The sequence below is a fragment of the Equus asinus genome, chromosome 3 (genome assembly GCF_041296235.1).
Source record: "Equus asinus isolate D_3611 breed Donkey chromosome 3, EquAss-T2T_v2, whole genome shotgun sequence".
Lineage (NCBI taxonomy): Eukaryota > Metazoa > Chordata > Mammalia > Perissodactyla > Equidae > Equus > Equus asinus.
In genome coordinates, this window is record NC_091792.1 from 37,632,048 (window position 1) to 37,648,623 (window position 16,576).

At 43.0% G+C, this 16,576-nt stretch overlaps 1 protein-coding gene across 14 annotated transcripts in view; it reads left to right on the forward strand.

Moving 5' to 3' along the window:
• The first annotated feature begins 2,141 nt into the window (after positions 1-2,141).
• DCLK2 (doublecortin like kinase 2) overlaps positions 2,142-16,576 on the forward strand; it is a 229,018-nt gene continuing 214,583 nt past the window's right edge. For all 14 annotated transcript variants that reach the window (XR_001397555.3, XR_011501956.1, XM_070504887.1 and 11 more), the window contains exon 1: positions 2,142-3,209. Coding sequence is in view for 12 of the 14 variants with exons in the window: in XM_070504887.1 (XP_070360988.1) it covers positions 2,789-3,209 (421 nt within the window). In the remaining 2 variants the exon portion in view is untranslated. The remainder of the gene's footprint in view (positions 3,210-16,576) is intronic.

A 16,576-nucleotide genomic window follows, 5' to 3' on the forward strand; every position in this document is an offset into this window, starting at 1 on the left:
CACACTGAACAGGCTGACCTGTGTTACCTATAGGATGCTGTGGGAATGACAGTGTGTGAGTTCTGAGGCTATACCATAGACACTGTGGCTTCCACCTTGTTCTCTCTTGGATGCTTCCTCTGGAGGAAGCCAGTGGACTTGTGATAACACTCAAACAATCCTACAGAGAGATGCTCATGGTGAGGAACTGAGGCCTCCCACCAACATCCATGAAAGTAAGCCATCTTGGCAGTGGATCTTCTAGCGCCACTCAGATCTTCAGATGACTGCAGCCCTGGTCAACAACTTGGTTGCAATCTCATGAGACCTTGAGCAAAGTTGTTCCTGGATTCCTGACTGTAGAAACTGCTGAGATAATATACATTTATTGTTGTAAATCACTAAGTTTGGGATAATTTGTTATGCCAGCAATAGATTACAAAGTCTTTTTTCCCCCAGGAAATACTAATAGCAAAACGAATGAACACATCTATTTTTAAGTCTTTTACAAAGTTGACAGGCTCTGCAGTTACAAGTATTTAATGGGGCCTTAACTCAAGGAGTTTGTCATTTAGTTCCTTGTCTCTCTAAGTATTGTGCCAAGACTAGCAGCATTGGCATTACCTGGGAGCTTAATAGGAATCTCAAATTCCACCCCATACCTACTGAATCAGAATCTGCATTTTATGAGATTCCTCCACTACATGGAAGTACCTTAAAGTTTGAGAAGTAGCACCAATGTATCATTTCACTCCTAATGTTACAGCCTATGGTTGGAAACCTGGCTATACACTAGGAACACTTTCAAAAAATACTGTTGAAGAAGCCTATCCCCAGAAATTCTGATTTAATTGGTCTGGGATGAGGTCTATCACGACCTTGGACCTAATTATACATCAGAATTTTTCACCTCAAAAAAAATACACTGAAGTCTCAGATCAGCTCCGACTTCTCAGCATGCTCCAGTCCTGGTTTTAGAATTCAGATATGCCCCGGTGCGGCCCTGAGACTGCCCTGGAGGAGCTGTGGTGCACTGAATCTTCTGGGGCCTTACCATGTCAGGACAACTTCACAGCCACTGAAGAACTACTCCATATATTTCTGCCTTCTCTTACTCATGCTCTTTCCAGATTCAGTTCATTCCAAGAAAAGCATCATGCCTTCCTACCTTAACAGATCAGCTTGGATTTGCTGTCTAGTGCCACGCAGAGAACCAGGTACTGAACATCTTAAGGTTTCAGGGTAGCTCACCCACCTGTAAAATTAGTTTCATCTTTCCCTGGCGGCAAAATGGAAGTAATTTATGTTTCTCAGAAGCCTTCGGAAAATATGTATTTACTGTTGATGAAACATTACTAAGTTAAGATTTCCAGTATGATGAGCACTTAGAAATGTTAGACCTATTACTTAATAAGACGCTCAAATTGACATTAAATATCACTTGAATGTAAGGGGGAAAGGAGTGCAAGAGTTCTCTCTTTACTGATGCATCCTCAGTGATGGAAACAATGCTTGGCACATGGCGAGCTCCTAATAAATATTTGCTGATTAAATAAATTCCCTCAGAAACCAATCACTTCTGATTATTCATTCATTCAAAGTTGTGGAACGTACCATGTTAGCTAATCTGCAATGGAAACTGATTTATCAAAGGATTTTTAAATAAAGCTCAAAATCTCCTTTTTAAAAAATAAATTTTGTGCCCAAATTCAACGCCAGGTTTCGGGTTTCTGCCGTAGTTCGGCCTCAGTTCCTCATTTGGAAGCTGGCTAAGGGATGTGATCCCTGCCCTTGAACCTCCTCCCTTTGTAGGTTTTTGGCCTGCGCGCTTACGCTTCCCAGGCGGAGGAGCGCGCGCCGCGGCTGCGCCCAGTAGCGCGGCGCGCGGGTTTGTAGCTGTCAGGCGGTCGGGGCTGCCTAGGACCCAGGAGGCGCCGCTCGTCTCGTGCTGCAGCGCCTCCGCGCCGACCCGTCCGGCCCCCTCCTCCGCGCCCACCTCCCTCCGTCCCGGGTTTTGGCAGCCTTTGGGGGGCTGGAAGCCCCCTCCAGCCCTGACAGCGGGCCGGGCGGGCGGCATAGTCGGGCCCAGGCGGGGATGCTCGCCGGTGGGCCGGGCCGGCCGGCAGCGGAGGAGGCGGGCTGCGTTATTTCCCGCTAGGGCCGGGCTCCGGGGGAGGAAGGGGCCCGCACGGCCCTCTCAGCCCGAGCGAGCGCGCGCCGCCCCTCGGACAGGGCCCGGGGACGAGCGAGGCGGCGGCGCGGCATCCCGGGCCTCGGGCAGGGCGCACGGGCGGTTCCGGGCTGGCGCGACGCCCCTGCGGGCCCGCGACAGGCGTCTCTCCCACGCTCCCAGCCCCTCCCCGCCCTTCCCTCCCTCCCTCGGCGCTCTGGGGAGCACCGGCGGGCGCCCGAGCTTTGTGTGCGCCCGCGGGCCCGGGAGGCCCAACTTCGCGGCTCCGGCCCGGCTCCCAGGCGGGAGTCGTGAGGCGTGGCTGGGTGGAGGAGGCGCTTGGGGGGCGTGTGGCTCCCCGGCGGGCGGGAGGACCAAGCGAGCCGCGTCGGACAATAAGCTGGGCGGCTCGACGCTGCGGCCACTTTTAGGGGGGGCGCGAGGCGGCCGGTGCCTCCGCGGCTCAGAGGCCCCACCTGCAAGGAGAGGGCGGGATGCCAGAGCTAGGTGTCCCGGCGCCCTGAGGCCCCTCGCAGCCCTGCGGCCCTGAACTGGTTCTCGCATTAACAGTAGGCTACCTGGAGGCTTTGGCTGGAACCTTTTTCTTTTTTTTGGTGGGGAGCCCTCGGAGCAGCCGTGATGGCCAGCACCAGGAGTATTGAGCTGGAGCACTTTGAGGAACGGGACAAAAGGCCGCGGCCGGGGTCGCGGCGAGGGGCGCCCGGCTCCTCCGGGGGCAGCAGCAGCTCGGGCCCCAAGGGAAACGGGCTCATCCCCAGCCCAGCGCACAGTGCCCACTGCAGCTTCTACCGCACGCGGACCCTGCAGGCCCTGAGCTCGGAGAAGAAGGCCAAGAAGGCGCGCTTTTACCGGAATGGGGACCGCTACTTCAAGGGCCTGGTGTTTGCCATCTCCAGCGACCGCTTCCGGTCCTTCGACGCGCTGCTCATGGAGCTCACTCGCTCGCTGTCGGACAACGTGAACCTGCCCCAGGGCGTTCGTACCATCTACACCATCGACGGCAGCAGGAAGGTCACCAGCCTGGACGAGCTGCTGGAAGGTAGGAGGGGAGGGCCCGGCGCGGCAGGTGCGGCCCAGCAGGTGCAGTGGCCACCGGCCCGCGCGCACACGCCTGGCCCGCGCTGGGGACAGCCCGCGGGGTGTTTTCTAGGCGGCCCTGGGAATTCTGTGCTTCTGTCTGCTTTTCCGTAGGCTCTATGTGTGGGGCGCGCTCCCACATGTATTTATTTTCCCCAAGAGATTTGCCTTAAAAAGAAAAAATTCCTAACGGGCTTTGGTTGGTGACATCTCTCAAGATTGGCGAACTTGTGTGTGTGTTTTGAAGTGCGAACTATTTGAAAAAGTGGTTCTCCGGTGAGGATCTGGGTACCCTTCTAGCTAATAAGCTGTGGTTCAGCCTTCTGTGTGGACCTCGGTGCAGGCACCTGTGGTGGTCCAGCGTATGGGTTGTCCTCTATTCAGAAGCTGTGGTTGTGAAATGCTCTAGGTTGGCTGTCCTGGTTTGGCTTGCAGCAGAAGTTACATGAAGTCAGGAAGGGTGATCCCAGACAGTGGTTCTCAACCTTGGCTGCATCTTGCATCACTGGGGACTTTAAAAAATACAGTGCTTCCCACCACCCTCCCTCTCATATTCGCGTGTAATTGGTTTGGGGTGTGGTCTGGCCACCTGGAGTTTTAAAAGCTCCCCAGGTGATTCGAATGCGCAGCCAAGGTTGAGAACCACTGTGAAAGGGTTTTCCACTTTTGGTTGGTAATGAGGTGAATTAAGGTCAGTCTCTCTTGCCTCCTCCCCTACTGAAAGTAGCTAGTTAGGATGATAGAGACCATTGGAATCAGCAGTTGGGCCCTATTATAAATTATTGATCTTCTGGAGTCAGCTATGCTATTCTCAAAGAGACTACTTGGCTGTATGTTGTGTCATGCTTGAATTCCTGCAATATTTACTCTTCTTTCCTTTTGGGGAGAAAAAGCATTACTAAGTAGTTAAGAACATATTTCCAGGTCTACACAGTACCTATAAAGATCAGACAGTACCCAAGTTTGTGCTGACTGCGTGTTTACAGTCTGCTCTCCTGCATCTTTCTTAATGCAAATGGCACATTGCATGTAGTCATAGCAATGTTGGCTTGGCAGGGAAAGGAAACTGAACATTGAGCCAACTGTTTTTCTTATATTATCTCATCATGTTCTTATGTTCTGAAGGCATTATGCCCATTTTACTCATGAGGAAACTTAAGCAACATGCCTTGTCACCCGGTACCTGCAGTATATGCTCTTTCATCTACCATTTACCTCTAATAAATTGATGTAGCTACACTGAGGAATCCTGAAAGTGGTTGAGTATTCTATTTAGTCACTGTTAGCAAAAGTTTTCTCTGTCCTGGCTGCATGAGGACCCAACCAAAATTAAGTTGTGTCTTTGGTGTACATATGCGTTTTTTTGACTGCTCACGTTCTCTTCATCAAGTGTGTGTTTTGGTTATAAAGGCTTCCTCAGGAGGTGATGACAATAGGAAGAGTATAAGTAAAATGAAGACATGTTGTTAAAAGGTCTTTATCACTTTTTGTCGTGCTATATACTTAAAAGCAAAATTTGCCTAGAAGTTTCAAAGCTGAGTAACCAGTTTTCTGACTGACCCAAGGCTAATTAGCAGCCCTGTGGAAGGATCAAGGCAATGCCTATGACTTGAGCACTTCCTACTCACATGCCCTTGGGATACTGTGCCTGGTGTGGTCTGAGGGTAGACAACAATTTTAATATCCTTCTCTGAAGTAATCTTAACAGTGTATTTGCTACATGAAATTAATGGACTCCAAAGATGAAGATCAAGATGTCCATTATGTACATTAATTAACAAGAGCACACACCGTACGTTGAGTTTATCATTGCCCAGGCGGTGCATGGTCCACTGAGTCAAATTCTCAAACTGTACTTTCAACTCTAAATTGAAGGTTGACAAATTTCCTTCCAATAATTCATTCACTGATTTTGAGGGATGGGGGACCATAAGTATGTGTAGGGTCCAAATTACTCCACAGTATCGTAAACAATAATACAGTTATAACAAACATTTGTACAACAGAAATGTTTTCCTAACTGAGCCAATTACCCACTTGTTTCAGGCATTGTTCAATATAATAAAATTACTGCAAAAGAAGAAAATTTGTTCACTTCTTTTGTAATAGAGGCATTCTCTCTGACAATGGACCTTTGTCTAAGTCTTAAGTTTCTCACAAAATGTGTGGGATATCCTGTTGCAAGGCAGTTTTTTTTTTTGTTTTGTTTTTTTGGTTTTTTTTTTTTTAAAGATTTTATTTTTTCCTTTTTATCCCCAAAGCCCCCCGGTACATAGTTGTGTATTCTTCGTTGTGGGTTCTTCTAGTTGTGGCATGTGGGACGCTGCCTCAGCGTGGTCTGATGAGCAGTGCCATGTCCGCGCCCAGGATTCGAACCAACGAAACACTGGGCCGCCTGCAGCGGAGCGCGCGAACCTGACCACTCGGCCACGGGGCCAGCCCTGCAAGGCAGTTTTTAAGAAAGAATCATCAATGTTTAATATCAGTCGTTCAAAATTTAAATAGTTTCAACTTTTACGTAAAATTGTGCAGATGTTCAGATTTATCATGTAGAAGAAGCAACAAGCTACTATGACATTATTATTTGCATCAGTAAAAATAGGTTTGTGGTATTGCCCATGCTGTCAAAATTGACTATTTTATCTTAGTTCATTGTTTTTAATAAAGATTCTCTGATCCTATTTTTTACACCATTATGTTTGACTGTCCTCTCCTCTGTGTCTTCAATCCAGTGAAATTTGTAGTTTAGGAGATACTGTTTTTCCTAAACCATTCTTCTAAAATATTTTTAGTGAAGAATAGAAAGTGATGACTCAAGACAGCCCGGCATGAACACTCATTCAGAGGCTCAATGCTATTGAACTCAGATGACAAAAGAAATTTGCATGACCCAGATTTTTTCTTCTGCCCTTGACCTTGAGAGTCTCTAGAGACTAAGAACAGTGTTCAGGTGTTGGCTGGCACTCCTCCTGTGCTACACCAAACCGGCAGGCGTCTTCAGCCTATTGCTTTATCTTCCTTTGCTAGATTAATTTCACTGAATTGGTGCTGTGCATCCCTGTAATCCTGTTTATTCTAAAACTGAATGAAGACCTTTCTCTGAGGAAAACTGTGAGTAAAACAGTTAATGTTGGGAAAATCAGGTTGAGCTGCCTGAGGCCATGAGTCAACCAAGCTTGTAGCATCTCCGATAGATGACCGAGGATGTCTAGGTGACTTGTTCTTAAGTTCTCATGATCAAGGCTTCCTTTCCCTACCCAGAACCTATCTTCTAGAAAATTGATGAGGCTGCAGATGTCCTGTACCAAGCAGGGAATGGGTGTATGGTTCTCATGAAGTGTTTGTCAGGAGCCAAAAAACTATTAGCTACCTGTCTCTGCCTCTCTCATTCCAAGGTAAAATGTCATTTTATGTTATTTACTCAGTCAACAATAAATAAAGTTATTGAATTTTGGGGCACATAAGAGAATTTTGATTATTTTGATAAGTGATACTTCCATTCTTCCGTTAAGTTAACTTGAAAATTAGGTTGAAATAAGTTGAATTTAAGAAAAATCAGTTCTAAAGAAATCAAGCACTTGAAATTTCTGAGGTTCTCCTACTAAGTCTAGTTTATTGAATCTGTTTGGTTTAGTCAATCTCTGAAGATGTTAAACTAAAATGCAGTTACTGAGAAAGCCTTTAAGTAAAAATGAGTCTCCCAAAGAACCCAAATTATAGGGGTTTTTCCCCCTCCGTAACATAGATTTTTATGGTAGTAATAGAAAACTGAGCTCTTGGAACTTGTTATGGTGAGGAAAGAAACATAAACCCATGAATTACAAGATGTTTGCTCATAGAAAGTCAAAAGCAGTACACATTAGAGGTGTATATGGTAATTAGACATGGCAGTTTAACATTGAATTTTAGATCTGCAAAGCCTTTTCTACCTGGCAGACTCCTAGATTCTTCAAGACCTGGTTCAAATATTACCTCTCTATGAAGTCTCTTCCCAGACCTCAGGCCTATTGGTCTCAAATAGTTGTTGATCGAGAGCCTATTTGTTGTTCTGTGTGCTGGGGGCATAATTTCTTCCCTCAAGATGCTCACATTCTAGAGGGAGAGAGATAGTGAGTGTGTACACACACACACAACACACATGCAAAGATGGTTCCAGCTGTGAAGTGCTGTAAATGAAGTGGTAATGAGATGAGGTCAGGAGGGCCACATTGGCCGGGATAACGAAAAAGGCTTCCGAGAGGAACAGATGTTGGAACCAAGGCCTGAGGTCAAGCTTATAGCTCTTCCCTCTGCTCATTCACAGCATTTTTCTTTACCTCTATAATAACACTTACCTTTATAATATTGGTATATTGGGTCTATCTTTTGCATTAAACTGAGAACATCCTGAGGTCTGGGATCTTGGACACACAATAAATTCATTGAATAAATAGCCTAGAAAACGATTTTACCTCTAAGTCCCTTGGTTACCAAGGGAAGTTTGAATATGGTTGTTCCTATATATCTGTGAAAAGATATATTTTTAAAAATTGGATTATATTTCAGATAAGTCAAAGATGCTATGCTAACTCATCATTGTGGAGAGAATGACTCTTCCATAATACCTGCTTCTATCAATCTGATTGTTCTCTTCATCTCATTTCCTTAAAACAGATTCAAATGGCTATAAAATAGCTGCATAATAAGCTCTTTCCAGAGGTAATGGGAAGATAAATTTTCATTTGAAGAATAAAGAATTCTAAAGGGTTGGGAGAAGAAAGGCACTATTTGGGAGAGCATTTCTGATTAGAGTATGACACAATGATACTCTGGTAATTATAAGAAAAGATCAATATTTCATGAGGTTTTAAACTATGGAAACGGATATTTTATCATCCTGTGATGGGACATAAAGGAAAGTAGATTCCCGTAAGCAGTGGTTATCATACTGCTTTCTTCATTGCAGAGAGGGCCAGGGCAGTTGCCATGGGTCTGTACTGCCTGGCTGGGTCTCTTCTCCTCATCCACACCACCGCCCATGCTCCTACCATTTCTGTTTTTATCTCTTCTACTGATAAAGTAAATCACTACCCTAAGAATTAGGGATCCTTGTCTTCTCAGCTTTGCTACCATTTATTAGATGTGTTATATGCAATCATTACATGAGGTACTTTATATGTTTCTTCTCATTCAACTCTTAATAATACCCTGGATATATGGCTTTATTGTCTCCTTCATTTTACAGATGGGGAAGCTGAGGCTCAGGATAAAAAAATTGCCTCCTGGCACCAATGGTAAGAGGTGGGGCTGGAACTAGAGGCCCTTCTCTCTGGCTTTTGAACTTCTATCTTCTTAAGTGCTATGTTCTACCACCTGTGAGGAAATGGGGTTCATTCCTACCCCTGAGGGTTACATAGATTGTTATAGATCAACAGTCCAGGGTTCCATCACTTCTGCAGCCAAATCTGTTAATCATTTATATGTGGACAATGAAGATTGCAGTAGTTCTTCAGTCACTGTAGGTGTAATGAAAGTTTTAGGATGTTTCGTGTATGGCTCCTGAAATAAAATGCATTATCCTATATACCTGCTAAGTAGGGTCTGTGCATTCAAATTCTGCAGAGTTGCCTTACTTGGTTTCCTCATCTGTAGAATGAAGTTAGATAATTGCTAAGGCCCTTTTCCTCTTTCAAGTTCAGTGATCTTGGGAAATGCTTTTGGGAGTGGGAAAGAGAAATGAACTTGGCTCTGTTGGTTCTATGTCCCTTTTTAAAAGTTGGCCAGATTTTGTGATCAGATGTGGCTATCTAGGTTTAGGTAGAGTTCTTAGAACCCTCAATAACCTACAGGAGGATCTTCTCCATAGAATGTTCTCAGGAAAGGGAGAAGTACAAACCTCGTGAAGGCTGGGACCACGATCATCTTGTTCATTTCTTTATCCCATGCAGCAAATACTTCTGGCACATGATGTTTGATGGTTACTTGTACTTTTGTGTCGTATATAAGATATTTAATAGGTGTGAATAGGTGAATATAGGTGTTTTAAGAAATGTTTCTTAGTTAAGACAGCCAGCTGGACAGTTGGCTAGATATGTGGAGGTAGAATAAGTTCATGCAAAAGGCACATATTCCTTGACCCTTCATATTTCAGTTTTTAACTAAGTTTTTATCCAAGAAAAATGATGATATATTTACACTTTAGCAGTTTATTAATTTCACTAGTGTCTGAGATGACTGACTTGATTTTTCTCTTTAGACATTTGTCATAACCAAATTCTTGTACCTTTATTTCTTGTGTGTATTTAAATCCTAGGATTATTCTGAGTCCCCTAATATTTTCAGTGTCTGTTTTGAGTTAGTTCTCTGACATAACTAAAACTTAGTTTTGTTCACCTTTAGTGTTTCTTCTTATTTGAAGCATTGTCTTCAGCAAATTTATTTCATATATAATTTTAATACAATCTGGCACCTTTTAAATTCTGTGAGTTGGAAATACTTTAAGGCTAGAATTTAGATGAATACTCTTTCATTCCTTAGCAGATGCTATAGGGTGCCGGCCCTGTGGCCGAGTGGTTAAGTTCGTGCACTCTGCTTCGGCGGCCCAGGGTTTTGTGTGTTTGGATCCTGGGTGCAGACATGGCACCGCTCATTAGGCCATGTTGAGGCGGCGTCCCGCATGCCACGGCTGGAAGGACCCACAGCTGAGAATGTGCAACCATGCACCGGGGGGCTAAAAATAAAATCTTTTTTTTAAAAAAAAAAAAAGAGAGATGCTATAATTTTTATTTTAGTCTGGGGTATTTTATTCTGTTTGCCATGTCTTCTGCAACCTAAAGTAGTAGACTAGTTATATTGTAATCTGTCAGAAGCTACTATGTTATAGACTGGAGGAATGGGAAAAATACTGGTTTGTGAGATCAACTTAAGTTCTTTTGATTACACTATAACATTTACTAACATCTCAAACAAAGTGACTAAAATAACCTACATTTATGACCTACTATGTTACCTGTTGTTTATATGTTGATTAAATTATAATCACTTGCAAGCAAAGTATATCACAATAGAAGTTATACAATTTTGTCATTGATTTCTCTCTTCTTCACTATGTATGTCTTACAAACTTCAGATTACTTTGTTAATTTTTAAATAATAACAATGTAATTATTTCTTAAAGGCAGTGATTGGTGCTCTCTTCCCCAATACCGTTACCCGTCATTTTGGTCACTTTACTTAACTGTATTTTGCTTCATCTGCTAAAGAATCAAGAAAAAGGGGGCCGGCCCAGTGGTGCAGCGGTTAAGTGTGCACATTCCGCTTCCGTGGCCTGGGGTTCACTGGTTCAGATCCTAGGTGTAGACATGGCACCGCTTGGCATGCCATGCTGTGGCAGGCGTCCTACGTATAAAGTAGAGGAAGATGGGCACGGATGTTAGCTCAGGGCCAGTCTTCCTCAGCAAAAAGGAGGAGGATTGGCAGCAGATGTTAGTTTAGGGCTAATCTTCCTCAAAAAAAAAAAAAGAAAGAATCAAGAAAAAGAAAAAAGAAGTTATGGAAACTTACTACTGGTTAATGCTCATGTTCGTCGAGCATCTGAGAGAGAAAACTTGAGAAATAGCTCAATGTAAACTCATCTCTTATTAGTGATCAAGGCCAATAACTAAAAGATTCCACTTGAACCTTATAATGTATATAAAACACTTAACACAGTCCTAGCATGCAGTGGCTCTTTAATAAATGGTAGTGGTTCTCAGCATCTTAAACCAAAATTTGTGTCCTTGTAACACCCCCCTGTAATTCTAGAGCCACCGTTTAGAGCTTTGTAAGCTCATCCTGTTTCTACATGGCAGCCCTTCAGACATTTTGAGACAGTGGTCATGCTTTCTTCGACTATTTCCCCTTCCCTCCCATCTCTGAACATCACCTCTGTTTTTGGATAAAATTTGGTTTCTGAATCCTTCATCACTTGCACTGAATCTTTTCAAGCCTTCTTCATTATCCATTACTTGCTTAAAACTGAGACCAAGTCTTCCTCTTAGACTCACAGTGAGATTTATGGGATGAAGGAGGAAGGTATTAAGCAAAGGTGTCCAGAAGTTGGGGAAGCTCTGTCGAGGAAAGTTTTACCTCTGCTCGGGTGGTGAGCTGACTGAAAGACTGACACTTTATCTATTAAGCACCAGTTTATTTGCAAATATTATTCGATGGGTGGGCACATTTTGATTTAAAAGTCTCTCTCTTAATACCCTTAAGATTGCAATATTTCTCAAACTTTAGCAATGTTTAAGATACTTAAAAATGAGAAACAATGTAAAAATCTAACAGCCAAGTTGCAGAAGCCCAGTATTACCTTAATTACTTTAATTACATTGTCCCTTAAATATTTACAAATATGAAAGTAGGTGTACCTTTGTGCATGTAGGTTTTACACACTGATACAAACCCCCAAAATTGGTAACGTAAATACCAACACAACTGTGTAGCCAAAAAAAATGCAAAAGAGCAATGAAAAGCTACAGATATCATTTGCTCAAACTAAATTGGTGTTCCCAATGTGGCCATGGTACCACATGTTGAGTTTGGTGTATTGTATTTCAGAATGCTATGTAATGAGTTAGTTTTGCACTGCTAATGATCCTTTATTCCTACAGAGTAAAATTATGTCCTCTGGCCTTAACTTGCTGTGAACATGTCTTTTACATATAAGTCTACTTTTTCCTCGTTAACTCCCAGCAAAATTACACTACTTGATGCCAGAAGAGTTGAGGCTGTGGACATAGAGTGGCCTGGCTGTACTTAATTTAGACGCAATCGTTCAGATGTTCCAGAAAAGGGTAATGTAAACGTTTTAAGTCTTATCATCAAAATAAGCACAGAATTAAAATTGCCATGGTAAACTCTTGTAGATTGTGGGATATAGTTGGTTCAGGTGTGAGGAACAAAAAGACAGATAATGGATCTGATCTATAGCTTCCATCCGACCAGGAGACTAGATACAATTTCTTTTTAAGTAGTAAGCTTTACAGCTTTTTGGTTAGGGAGTAGGAGATTTTTGTTTTTACTTTCACCTAATTTCTTTTGTCTTAAGTTAAATTTCAATGCTGAAACATGGATTTGTGGGCATACCTCTTCGCAGATATTCAGATGTTCAAAATACATTTTGTTCCCCCTTCTCAGTGGAAGGTGTCACAGACTGTACAGCTGGGAAAGGCAATTATATTCATTTTGTGAATTTGACAGCAATGGTCCAGCACACAGCAAATGAGTGCAGAGTGGCAACAGCATCCAGGCCAGAGCAGCGCACTTTGTGTTACTCCACTGATCCTATAAGTTTAAATTCTGGGCACTGTACAGTTTGGATAGAAAGCCCAATTAAGTTGTTTGCCACAGCAGAATAATGAATCAGCCTTACTTACCCTCACCCTGTATTTTTCTTAACCAACTGAGTGTGGAAACTCATTTCTGAGGTGTTTTAGATGGAGATATGCACATTATAATCCACCCAGTAGGACAAGACGTCTCACAAATGCTGTATTTCCTGAAGGACTTGAAACTGTCTTATAGATGCAACATATTCAGATTATTTTTCTTGGTTACCTTCCTTTGGAAATTTTTTTTCCTCAGTTCGGGAAGTTAGGAAAGAATTTAGGTTCCTAAGATTTTTGCTGATATTAGACCTACAGTGTCAGCTGTGCTTTCTCCTCTTTTCTCTGTGTCTTTCCTTTTCTGTGTCACCATATTCAAATCTGTGTATTTGGGTGGGGAGGGGCTGTTTCTGAAGCTTGGAGAGTCCTTGTACTTTAGACTTATAAACATATTTTCCTTTTCATTGTGAAGTTTGGTGTTTGCTTCGCCTCCAGGAGTTAGGTGTGGTCTCAATGTCTAAATTTTGTATAACTGATTTTCTGCCGTGAATGTCAAAATAGTTTGTAATTGCAAACTAATTAATGGTGTTAAGCAGTTAATGTAAATATTTACCAGAGGTAGATGGGAGACTTTACAGTAACTGATAGAAAAGTAGGCTAAAACATACTGTTGTTGAATTTCCAACTGCATAAGGTTACATGTAGCTATTTGTAATTTGTAACATTAAATTCACATTTTAAATGTTGAAGAGTTACTGCAATTTAGCTATTAAAAACATATTTTATATATATATAGATATATGAGTGAGTGTGTACACACACACGCATATTCCATTGATTGAAAGACATATTACATTTACTGGAGCGAAAAAGAGCCCTGGAGTCTTGATGCTTTTGATAGTGAAGAAAAAATGTTGGTAGATACTCAGCAGTCCTCATATGCTGCTTGTTTTCCTTTGTGCCTTAGGTTGCCATTTGATGGACTGGCATGACCTAAGAATGTCTCAGCCTCCTAGGGTCATTCTATGTAAACAGCCACGCTATGCAAATGTTCTACCTAGAAGTAATGCAAGTCTAACCAGTGAGGTGTGTAGATTTGTTTTGGAAATACGCGTTATTTAAACAAACATGTTTTGAGTGCCTGTTACACGCCGGGTACTGTGCTCGATGTAGGTAGATGGAAGAGGGCACAGTCAGTTTTTTCAAGGAGCTTCCAGTCTAAGCAGTGGCTTGTAAGAAGAGATTGTTTTCAGAGTCGCTGTGAAATTAAAAAACCTTACCTACATGTTTTAGTCCCACCTTCCAGTGATCCTGGTGTAGTTGGACTCTGGTGAGGTCTGGGCATCTGTATGCTCAACAAAATCACCTGATTAAAAACAAAAACTCTCCACTAAGAACCACTGGAAGAGACAGGTAAAGAATAAATGATTATGAGCTGATAAGACATTGTAAGCTGAGGGTACAAAAAGAGCACTCAAGAGTGATGTAGTTTTTAAAATTTTATTTTAAAATTATAAAATATACCTACAGAAACCTCATATAACATACATGCACAGCCCAGTGAGTCATTATGAAGTGAACACCTTTGTGACGACCAACAATGTCAAGAAACAGAGTACTGCCAGAACCTGAGATGCTCTCCCTGTGTCCCTTCCTGGTTACAACTCTTTCCATGGTACCAGTAGCCTGACTCTTGCTTTTCTTTTAGATTTTTTTTATTTTTCCTTTTCCTCCCCAAAGCCCCCCGGTACATAGTTGTATATTTTTAGTTGTGAGTTCTTCTAGTTGTGGCATGTGGGATGCTGCCTCAGCATGGCCTGCTGAGCAGTGCCATGTCCACGCCCAGGATCCAAACCGGCGAAACCCTGGGGCTGCCGAAGTGGAGCGCACAAACTCGACCACTCGGCCACGGGGCCGGCCTTGACTCCTGCTTTTCTTTATATTTTTACCACCGATGAAGGCATCCCTAGTCAATATAGTTTAATTTGTCTGTTTTGAACGCTACAGAAATTGAATCTTATTGCAGGTATTCGTTTGTCATGTTTTGCTCACCATTGTTTGAAAAGTTCATCCAAGTTGTCACATAGAGTTCTTGTTTGTTATTTTTCCTTACTGTATAGTAGTACGTTATATGATCACACCATAATCTATGTATCTGTTCTGTTGATGGACATGTGGATTCATTCTCATCTTTGGCTCATGAGCAATACTTCTACGAATTGTTGAATTCACATACACACATGCACCCACACACATAGACACACTCTTACACATACTGGTGCTCACGTGCATGAGTTTCTCCAGGACATTTTCCTAAGGTGGATTTATGGGTCATGTGATGTATATGTTGTCAACTTACTGGATAATGCCACCCCATTTTCCCTAATGGATTGAACCAATTTAAAATCCTTCTGGCAATTGGGGCCAGCCCTGTGGTTGAGTGGTTAAGTTCATGCACTCTGCTTCGGCAGGCTGGGGTTATGCCGGTTCGAATCCTGGGTGCGGACATGGCACCACTCATCAGGCCATGCTGAGGCAGTATCCCACATGCCACAACTAGAAGGACCCACAACTACAAATACACAGCTATGTACCGGGGGGCTTTGGGGAGAAAAAGGAAAAATCAAAAAAAAAAAATCCTTCTGGCAATATACGAAACTTCTCATTGGTTTATGTCCTTGCCAGGGGTGCTTAATCTTGACTGGTCAGTAAAAAAGAGGCAAGATGGGAGGAGAAGGAAAGTTATTTCAGGCACATAAGAAGGAATGAGAATAAGAAGATATGATGAGTCTGGAAGGAAATTGTAAATATACTGGTATGACACTAACTTAAGAACCTGTGGGAAAGTGGTGGGAGATGAGGCTGAAAGTGTATGATGTGCTGAGGAGTTTGGCCTTTATTCTAAAGGCAGTGAAGCAGGCAAAAGACATCAGATCTGCATTTTAAAAACTTGCTGTGACAGCTGTGTGGAAGATGAGGGGGTGAGGCCTAATATAGGGAACTTAGCTACTCTAATCTAGGGAGAAATAAGAGAAGACAGGGTTGAAGGAGATGGATTCCCGAGGTGCTTAGACCAAAGTCAACAGTTTTGCCAATTCTGTTGACTGTAGGGAAAGGGAGAAGACAGGCAGGAGCCTTGGGTTTTGCTTAGGTGACGGTATAGGTGGTGACTTCCTTCAAGTTGGAGGATTCAGGAAGAGGAGAGTTTGAGGTCAGGGTGGCAATAATGGAGAGTGAAGTTAGTTTTAGCCAGGTGGCATGTGAGATATCTATAAATAATCTAGTATAGATGTTCTTTAAGTGGTTTGAACCCAAGAGAAGGGACTAGACTGGAGATGTCCTCATGGTATAGGTGGTAGTTGAAGCCATGGGGGTGAATGCAACTGCTCAGGGAGAGTCTAAAGATGATGCAGTGGATGGTTGGGAGAAGAAGATCTTGAAAAGCAGACCAAGAAAGAGCAACCAAAGAAGAGGCAAAACAAAAGAAATGAGATCATGGAAGCTAAGGAAAGAAGGATTTACAGGAAGAGAATCATAACTGTTGTCCAGTGCCCTCAGAAGACACCAACTGAAATTAGAAGATATGCTTTGCATTTGACAGTTGGGAAAGAAGTGCTTGGGGATCAGGGCATTTCAGCCAGGGGAGTGATGCTGCAGTCACTTAAGAGCAAATAGTGGCTGAGGAAGTGGGAGAAAAACAGATGAGGAGTGCTTTTTAACTTGGCAGTGAATAGAAGCCAGAAGCGCATTAGGTAGAGTGGGATGAGGAATGAAGAGACGGGAGGCTTTGTGTGTGTGTTTAAGGTGGGAGGCACTTGTATATAATCCTGTAGAGAGGGCTGTCTGGTTAAACGGAGGAGAGAGGAATGTCCCTGAAACCTCAGCATGAGGAGAGGGAAGAACCCAAATCCTGGTAGAGGGACTTAATGTTGAATGGGAAGTGGGTACCCTTATCACTGAAAAGGAAGAGGAGATGGGAAAAATT